We start from the raw sequence: 10,263 nt of genomic DNA, 5'->3' as shown, positions 1-10,263 counted from the left end.
GATGACTGTAGGTCAAATAGTATCTGAAATATATAAATATAGCCGTCAAATTCCAAAAGTAGGTCAAGGTGACCTACTTTTTGGTCGACACACTCCGTAGACTCAAGATGCATCAACTGTCAAAGTTTGATGATTGTAGGTCAATTAGTGACTGAAATATATAAATATAACTGTCAAATGCCAAAAGTAGGTCACAGTGACCTACTTTTTGGTCGATACACTCTGAAGACTCAAGATGCATCAACTGACAAAGTTTGATGATTGTAGGTCAAATAGTGTCTGAAATATAGTAATTTAGCTGTCAAATACCAAAAGTAGGTCACGGTGACATACTTTTTGGTCGACACAAACCGAAGATAGTTGATGTAACTGACAAAGTTTGATGATCCTAGGTTTTACAGTGCCCAAAATATGCATCTAAAATTGAAAATGTGAAATTTGAATATCTGCAAAATTCAAAAAGTAGGTCACTGTGACCTACTTTTTTATAAATATGTTTCAAGGCCTCAAGATGCATCAACTTACAAGATTTGATGATTCTAAACCTCTCGGTATTTGAAATAACAACTTCAAATATATCTATAAATGATAAGCCATAAAATTCAGAAAGTAGGTCACGGTGACCTATTTTTCAGTTGACGCATTTCAAGGTCCCATGATCCACCAACTGACAAGTTTTGATGATCATAGGCTTCAAAGTGTCCAAGATATGCATCAAAATTAATTTTAAAATAAATACCTGCAAAATTCAAAAAGTAGGTCACCGTGACCTACTTTTGAGACAACTTGACACAAGGTCCTAAGATGCATCAACTGTCAAAATTTGATGATCCTAGTCCTTATAATGACTAAAATATCAAAGATTTAAGGAAATATAAATTTAGGTCAACTTTGAAGTGACCTTGACACCACTCCTTTGCCCCAGGGTAATGCCTTGAACAATTTTTAATCTACAACATATCCTTATCCTTATGTGTAAGTTTGGTGATAATCTGCCCTGTGGTTCTTGAGAAGAAGATTTTTTAGCAACCACTACTTTTGTTTGTATTTTCCTGATTATCTCCCCTTGTTAAAGGGTCACATCCCTCTATTTAGTATGTATGAAAGCCCTTGGGCCAATGATACCCTGTAACAAATTTGAAAAAAATTGGCCAAGGGGTTCTTGAGTTATAGCCCTTTTTCTAAAAAGTTTACGCACACCGCACACCGCACAAATGGCCATAGCATTAGCTCTTTGAGCCTTCGGCTCAGAAGAGCTAAAAAAGGAGGTACCGTGTCGCGGCAGGTGTTGGCACGATAAAGAACCCTCACTGCTACGGCTCTGAGCACTTAACATAGGTCTAAATTTGTGGTACTTTACCTACAGCTGGTGACTGCAGCGGTGGCAGATAGGTTAGAGCATTCGCCCCGCATGCAGAAGGCCGGGGTTCGAATCCCGGCCACAACAGACCTAAGTCATTAAAATAGGTAGTGACATTTCCATTGCCAACCACTCGGCATCGGGTGTGAATGTCACGGGTCCTCGGAGATGACCTTAAAAACGGGTGACCCATGGCACAGTAGGTGTGGCACGCTAAAGAACCCTCACTGCTCAATGGCCATAAGCGCGGAGCATAGGTCTAAATTTGAAGCCCTTCACCAGTCTTGGTGACGTCTCCATATGAGTGAAAAATTCTCGAGCGAGACGTTAAGCATGACACAATCAATCAATCAACCTACAGCTGGTGATGTCTCAATAAAATGAGTGAAAAATTCTCGATGGAAGGTAAAACAATGAATTCAATAAATATTTACCAACATGTGTGGTTGTTTTCTGCAATCATTCAACAACCAGCATATCAATTCAGTATAAATTCTAAATCAATATTTTTATTTTCTTTCATCCATTACATAGCCATAGGTACATTTAATATACCTATTGACCCTCAAATACATACCAAAAACAACTGCTCTAAAAGGTGCATTCTCATACCAATTGTGAATTTCTAAATAATAAGTATTTACATCATTTACAATTGCATCAGATTTTACTCTGAGAATTCCTTAAAAATAATGATGGCAATATGCAGGCGGCCATGGCATTTTTTTTTTCAATTGGCTGAAAAGGAATAAGGAAATCTGAAAAGTTTCAATATTTCATACTAATTACTAGGAAGTAATAATGGTAGATATTGGAATTTGCAGAAATGTTGATTAACTCAAATTTGATTTTTTTTTCTTCAAGGGTGGAGGATTAAATGTCCTAAACTCCAATTACAACGGTACACAATGATAGCCCAAAACACATGATAGATATCCTGCTGTTAAATTCCAACTTCATTAGTTCATCAATATAAAAATCTCAGTCCAAAACAAAAGGAAGGAATTTTTGTATATAAATTGTCTCAGAAGCTATGACTGTCCAACGTCAGATCTATGCGTTGCCTCTGCTGAAAATGGGTCACACTGAGTGGGAACCGATTCTGATAAAAATGCATGCCGTATCACAGAGGGTACACTGAGTTTAGTTCTCTGAGATCTCATGTACTGAAGATAACCAAGTCTCATCAGCATTCAAAGGGACCTAATATTATCACTGATATTAAAACACGCTAATTCCACCGGCTTTTTTTCTTTCGACTGCTGCTGTTTATGGGGTTATAAATTCCGGGCTCCACTTTAGGCATGCTGCTGGATTCTTCTGCCACAAAATTGGATTTAAACTGTGCCTACAAAATTAAAGTAATAACAATCAAGATTACTAGGATTAGATTTAAACTGTGCCACCAAAAGGAAAGGTTATTAATCATGATTCGGATTGAAACTGTGTCTACAAAAGGAAAGGAAATTAATCATGATTAGGATTGAAACTGTGCCTACAAAAGGAAATTAATCATGATTAGGATTGAAACTGTGCCTACAAAAGGAAAGGAAATTAATCTTGATTCGGATTGAAACTGTGTCTATCAAAGATAAGCTTAACAGTTTCTCATGATTATGATTTCTAGATTAAAGCTAAACTGTGCCTACAAAAGGTGAGTTAAACAGTTAATATCAAGATTATGATCAAGATTATTACAAACAATACCTACAAAGTCAGATTTATATAGTTAATCATAATCATTTGTAATGATGTTGTCTTTTCACTGATGTAATTTGAATTTTAGGTGCAGTTTTCTGTCTAGAAACGACTGAGACCAATTTACACCACATTTTCTAACTGTGTTGGAGTGTTTTAGCACGTGGTAGGAGATCTGGCTGAATGCTATACATCAATCAAATCTGAATTCATTGCGTCACCTGATAGGCTATATGATTCTTAAGAATTATCTGGACAAATAAACATATGGGGCACTCTCTAACCCCTCCTCACGGACATCTACACTCTCTAACCCCTCCTCACGGACATCTACACTCTCTAAACCCTCCTCACGGACATCTACACTCTCTAACCCCTCCTCACAAACATCTACACTCTCTAAACCCTCCTCACAGACATCTACACTCTCTAAACCCTCCTCACGAACATCTACACTCTCTAACCTCTCCTCACGGACATCTACACTCTCTAACCCCTCCTCACGGACATCTACACTCTCTAACCCCTCCTCACGGACATCTACACTCTCTAAACCCTCCTCACAGACATCTACACTCTCACGGACATCTACACTCTCTAAATCCTACTCACGGACATTTACACTCTCTAACTCCTCCTCACTGACATCTACACTCTCTAACCCCTCCTCACGGACATCTACACTCTCTAAACCCTCCTCACGGACATCTACACTCTCTAACCCCTCCTCACGGACATCTACACTCTCTAAACCCTCCTCACGGACATCTACACTCTATAAACCCTGCTCACGGACATCTACACTCTCTAAACCCTCCTCACGGACATCTACACTCTCTAAACCCTCCTCACAGACATCTACACTCTCTAACCCCTCCTCACAGACATCTACACTCTCTACACCCTCCTCACGGACATCTACACTCTCTAAACCCTCCTCACGGACATCTACACTCTCTAAACCCTCCTCATGGACATCTACACTCTCTAACCCCTCCTCACAGACATCTACACTCTCTAACCCCTCCTCACAGACATCTACACTCTCTAAACCCTCCTCACGAACATCTACACTCTCTAAACCCTCCTCACAGACATCTACACTCTCTAAACCCTCCTCACAGACATCTACACTCTCACGGACATCTACACTCTCTAACCCCTCCTCACGGACATCTACACTCTCTACACCCTCCTCACGGACATCTACACTCTCTAAACCCTCCTCACGGACATCTACACTCTCTAACCCCTCCTCACGGACATCTACACTCTATAAACCCTCCTCACGGACATCTACACTCTCTAAACCCTCCTCACGGACATCTACACTCTCTAAACCCTCCTCACGGACATCTACACTCTCTAAACCCTCCTCACAGACATCTACAGTCTCTAACCCCTCCTCACAGACATCTACACTCTCTACACCCTCCTCACGGACATCTACACTCTCTAACCCCTCCTCACGGACATCTACACTCTCTAACCCCTCCTCACGGACATCTACACTCTCCATAGTCAATTGCCGTAGGGGTTGGTTGTACTCTGTGTTAAAAGCATGATTATATCCTGCGTATGAATGATTGCATCCTGCGTAGGAAATGTTGTATCCTGCGTAGGAATGATTGTATCCTGCGTAGGAATGGTTGTACCAAATGACGTTTGGCCACAGTATTATACTGCATGTTTACATCATATGAAAATAAAATCAATGAATTCAACTTGGAGAGAAAGCATATAAGCAGTTTGTATTGAACCTGGAGCTGTGAACAGTTTGTATTGAACCTGGAGCTGTGAACAGTTCGTATTTTACACTAAGTGTGGTGTATAACAGCTGTTATCAACTGCTCATTAACAAGGGAATTACTCACAGTGAAAGCAGCCTTCATAGCGGCCAAGCGGTCACTCTGGGGTCCAGCTGATGACCCTATTCCTCTAAAACTTCCTAGACTCGTAGAGTCCTGTACTTTAGTGCTCTGTAAAATATTAACCAAATGTAATTGCGAAACATGTATGTTTGTATCGTGTGAGCATATACAGCATATTTCTTAAGATTTTTAAAATACAGTTAACAAACTTCATAGGCAACTACTTTTACTACTATTGTATAACTACTGTATTATTACAGTGTGACAGACAGACACTGTAGCAAGAGTGTGACAGGCAGACACTGTAGCAAGAGTGTGACAGACAGACACTGTAGCAAGAGTGTGACAGGCAGACACTGTAGCAAGAGTGTGACAGACAGATACTGTAGCAAGAGTGTGACAGACAGGCAGATAAACAAATGATTCATAAGTGTTGCTTTGCTTAAGAGGGAATACCATATTAAACGTTTAACAATAAGAAGCAGTATTTTTGTGAAGATGATGTCATTATCTAGTTGCTGACCTTGACCTTTTATCTGATACTTACACTCTCTGCTCCCAAGCCTGGTCTCTCCTTGAATCCGAGACCTTTGCCTCCGAGATTTAGTTTTTTCCCTCTTCCCCCCTGCTTCCCTCTGATCTTCTTGAACCATGGATTCTACAAAAAGACCAAAGAGTTACACAGAAATTCACACATCCTGAACAATCTAAAACAGATAAACAAAAATGTAAGGAAAGGCCCATGGTCCACATTGTTCACCTGAATGACCTTGGCCCTGCTGTTCTTCAGAAGATTTTTACCCTATTTAATCCCATAACAAATTATGACCTCGTATTATGACACCCAATCAGTCACATGGGATTGTGACTTTACTGAACTTGAATCCACACAACACACAATCTGCACTTCCTGAGAATGTTTGCATATTGACATGACTAGTAATGACCCCCTTGATGGTCTTGAGAACTACACAGATATATAAAGAAATCAATCTATCTACTGAACTACCCAGATATATAAAGAAATCAATCTATCCACTGAACTACCCAGAGATATAGAGAAATCAATCTATCTACTGAACTACCCAGATATATAGAGAAATCAATCTATCCACTGAACTACACAGATATACAGAGAAATCAATCTATCTACTGAACTACCCAGATATACAGAGAAATCAATCTATCTACTGAACTACACAGATATATAAAGAAATCAATCTATCTACTGAACTACACAGATATACAGAGAAATCAATCTATCTACTGAACTACACAGATATATAAAGAAATCAATCTATCTACTGAACTACACAGATATACAGAGAAATCAATCTATCTACTGAACTACCCAGATATATAAAGAAATCAATCTATCTACTGAACTACCCAGATATACAGAGAAATCAATCTATCTACTGAACTACCCAGAGATATAAAGAAATCAATCTATCTACTGAACTACCCAGATATATAAAGAAATCAATCTATCTACTGAACTACCCAGAGATATAGAGAAATCAATCTATCTACTGAACTACCCAGATATATAGAGAAATCAATCTATCCACTGAACTACACAGATATACAGAGAAATCAATCTATCTACTGAACTACCCAGATATACAGAGAAATCAATCTATCTACTGAACTACACAGATATATAAAGAAATCAATCTATCTACTGAACTACACAGATATACAGAGAAATCAATCTATCTACTGAACTACCCAGATATATAAAGAAATCAATCTATCTACTGAACTACACAGATATACAGAGAAATCAATCTATCTACTGAACTACCCAGATATATAAAGAAATCAATCTATCTACTGAACTACCCAGAGATACAGAGAAATCAATCTATCTACTGAACTACCCAGAGATATAAAGAAATCAATCTATCTACTGAACTACCCAGAGATATAAAGAAATCAATCTATCTACTGAACTACCCAGATATATAAAGAAATCAATCTATCCACTGAACTACCCAGAGATATAGAGAAATCAATCTATCTACTGAACTACCCAGATATATAGAGAAATCAATCTATCCACTGAACTACACAGATATACAGAGAAATCAATCTATCTACTGAACTACCCAGATATACAGAGAAATCAATCTATCTACTGAACTACACAGATATATAAAGAAATCAATCTATCTACTGAACTATCCAGAGATATAAAGAAATCAATCTATCTACTGAACTACACAGATATAAAGAGAAATCAATCTATCCACTGAACTATCCAGAGATATAAAGAAATCAATCTATCCACTGAACTACCCAGATATACAGAGAAATCAATCGATACAAGGGATTACACAAAACTTTCAAGGGATTGCACAAAACATTTGAGGGATTGTACAAAACATTCGAATCGTTGTTTGGCAACATACACATGTAGTGTCACAAGATATATAAGACTTGACATTGTGAGCTACCATAATGCAAGTTTATGTTTACAGATACATACAATGAGTGTGAATTCACCAGGAGAAAGTGTAAAACTGTACCTTTTCTGCTAGCTGTATAAGAGAATGTGGAACATGCTGGCCGGCTGCTTCCAGATTTCGAACAAGATGTCCAGCAAAGTCTTTATCTTTTTCTGTCAACAAGGTGTAAGCAAACCCTTTCTCTCCTACAAAAATAAATGACATCATCTTAGTGTTATCAGTTATCAGACCATTACAACAGTCCCTGAAATGTTCAGTTGGGGGTATTCTTTCACTCATTCTGTGTGAAATGTTCAGTTGGGGGTATTCTTTCACTCATTCTGTGTGAAATGTTCAGTTGGGGGTATTCTTTCACTCAGTCTGTGTGAAATGTTCAGTTGGGGGTATTCTTTCACTCAGTCTGTGTGAAATGTTCAGTTGGGGGTATTCTTTCACTCATTCTGTGTGAAATGTTCAGTTGGGGGTATTCTTTCACTCAGTCTGTGTGAAATGTTCAGTTGGGGGTATTCTTTCACTCAGTCTGTGTGAAATGTTCAGTTGGGGGTATTCTTTCACTCAGTCTGTGTGAAATGTTCAGTTGGGGGTATTCTTTCACTCAGTCTGTGTGAAATGTTCAGTTGGGGGTATTCTTTCACTCAGTCTGTGTGAAATGTTCAGTTGGGGGTATTCTTTCACTCAGTCTGTGTGAAATGTTCAGTTGGGGGTATTCTTTCACTCAGTCTGTGTGAAATGTTCAGTTGGGGGTATTCTTTCACTCATTCTGTGTGAAATGTTCAGTTGGGGGTATTCTTTCACTCATTCTGTGTGAAATGTTCAGTTGGGGGTATTCTTTCACTCATTCTGTGTGAAATGTTCAGTTGGGGGTATTCTTTCACTCATTCTGTGATTCCCCACTATTCGTTCCATGTTCGCTCACCAAATTTTCTTCCTCTACTCGTTTTTTGCACTCCGTGTTTGCTCACTGACGACCCATTTTGACTACTCGCTTTACTTTGCAGCAATCCCAGTTCCAGCTCTGACTGTATCACTGTACATGTAACACTGCTCACATATCACCTTCGTTTTACTAAACATTCAGCCATCACTCATCCATTAAAGCTTGGTGTACGATATTTTCATATTTACCAATGATTGCAACCAGTCCTCCTATACAGCCTTTAGCTTTGTTAACTGTATAGGTCCTGTTCAGCACTCACAGAGTCAGTAAGCTAGTTTACATCCCTAATATCACTTCCATAAAAGTTCCAGCTTGGATTTCTCGAAAAAATCTCAAATTTAACTTTGATGTTTTTTAATTGAGCAGTCAAAATTTGAGCAAAATCTAAGAAATAAGTCCAAATTTTTGACTCAAGTTTCTTTCGAGACATCCCAGCCAGCTTTCTGGTAGGCATGTATCCTTCCTCCAACAGCTTGTTCTCTGGTTAGGGTTTCTGTAGGCCCTGCACACACACCCCTCCATCCGCAGGACCCTTCATCCACAGGACCGGAGCCCCTCCATCCACGGGACTGGAGCCCCCTCCATCTGCGGGACCGGAGCCCCCTCCATCTGCAGGACCGGAGCCCCCTCCATCCGTAGGACCGGAGCCCCCTCCATCCGTAGGACCGGAGGTTTTCTATTGGGGTTCCCCCCACCCCCCTAGACACAGGTTGCAGTTGCCTTTTGCTTCTGTCACTCAGCTACCAAAAAATTTCCAAGACGACCACACAAGGGGTGACACATGACTAGTTTGCAGAACCAATAGGCGACAGTAGGCATTAACTCGAGGTTTTGATTATGTAACCCGGTGACCTTCACAGCATTTGACCCCTTTTTACAGCATTTACAGTCATACATAACTGTAAGCACATACATACATATACACACATTCACATTCTAATAAAAAACATTCACTAAAATTTGATATTCAATGTATAATCATTCATGTTCATGACCCTGGGTATCAGCTGAACTTCAACATTTAAGTGACTAATTCTACTTGGTGTTAGGCTAGGCAACACTTTGATAAGGGAGCTCGCTGTTGGTCACCCAGTACAACAATTATTTAATTACCGCCTGTCTGAGTTTAGTTTTATTGTCATTGGAACTAAACATTTCATCTTTTTGGTCGCTCAAATACACAGAATTACAATCACATGATTGAAAAGTACATATATTTCCCTGGCAGACATTTGTAATTTTCCATAATTTTATGCCAAGCAATTTAAAAACAAGAGGCCCATGGGCCACATCGCTCACCTGAGTCACCTTGGCCCATATCTGAAGACTTTCCATATATATTTGCATGTAAAACCTTGGTCCCTATTATGGCCCAAACTACCCTTTGCAAACTTGAATCTACACTATGTCAGAAAGCTTTCATGTAAATGTCAACTTCTTTGGCCCAATGGTTCTTTTAAAGCTTTTTTCTATATTTGTATGTAAAACTTTGACCCCCCCCCCCCCCCCCCCCCCCCCACTTGTGGCCCCATCCTACCCCCCGGGGACCATGATTTGAACAAACTTGAATCTGCACTATGTCAGAAAGTTTTCTTGTAAATATCAGCTTTTCTGACTCAGTGGTTATTGAGAAAAAGATTTTAACTATATATTTGTATGTAAAACTTTGATCCCCCTTGTGGCCCCATCCTACCCCCGGAACCCATGATTTGAAGAAACTTGAATCTGCACTACGTCAGAAAGTTTTCATGTAAAAATCAGCTTTTCTGGCTCAGTGGTTCTTGAGAAGAAGATTTTTCCTACATATTTGTATGTAAAACTTTGATCCCCTATTGGGGCCCCATCCAACCCCCAGAGCCCATGATTTGAACAAACTTGAATCTGAATTATGTCAGGAAGCTTTCATGTAAATCTCAGCTTTTCTGG

At 39.3% G+C, this 10,263-nt stretch overlaps 1 protein-coding gene across 3 annotated transcripts in view; it reads right to left on the bottom strand.

Moving 5' to 3' along the window:
- Nucleotides 1-1,849: 1,849 nt before the first annotated feature.
- Nucleotides 1,850-10,263, bottom strand: part of LOC125666095 (ATP-dependent RNA helicase DDX42-like) — a 45,876-nt gene continuing 37,462 nt past the window's right edge. For all 3 annotated transcript variants that reach the window (XM_056151350.1, XM_056151351.1, XM_048899212.2), the window contains 4 exons: nt 7,461-7,585; nt 5,477-5,587; nt 4,933-5,037; nt 1,850-2,708 (listed from right to left, as the gene is read on the bottom strand). In XM_056151350.1, coding sequence (XP_056007325.1) covers nt 2,592-2,708; nt 4,933-5,037; nt 5,477-5,587; nt 7,461-7,585 — 458 coding nt within the window. In that variant the 3' untranslated portion in view covers nt 1,850-2,591. The remainder of the gene's footprint in view (nt 2,709-4,932; nt 5,038-5,476; nt 5,588-7,460; nt 7,586-10,263) is intronic.

This window comes from Ostrea edulis, chromosome 10, assembly GCF_947568905.1.
Source record: "Ostrea edulis chromosome 10, xbOstEdul1.1, whole genome shotgun sequence".
Lineage (NCBI taxonomy): Eukaryota > Metazoa > Mollusca > Bivalvia > Ostreida > Ostreidae > Ostrea > Ostrea edulis.
This window is presented reverse-complemented; position numbering and strand designations above follow the sequence as displayed.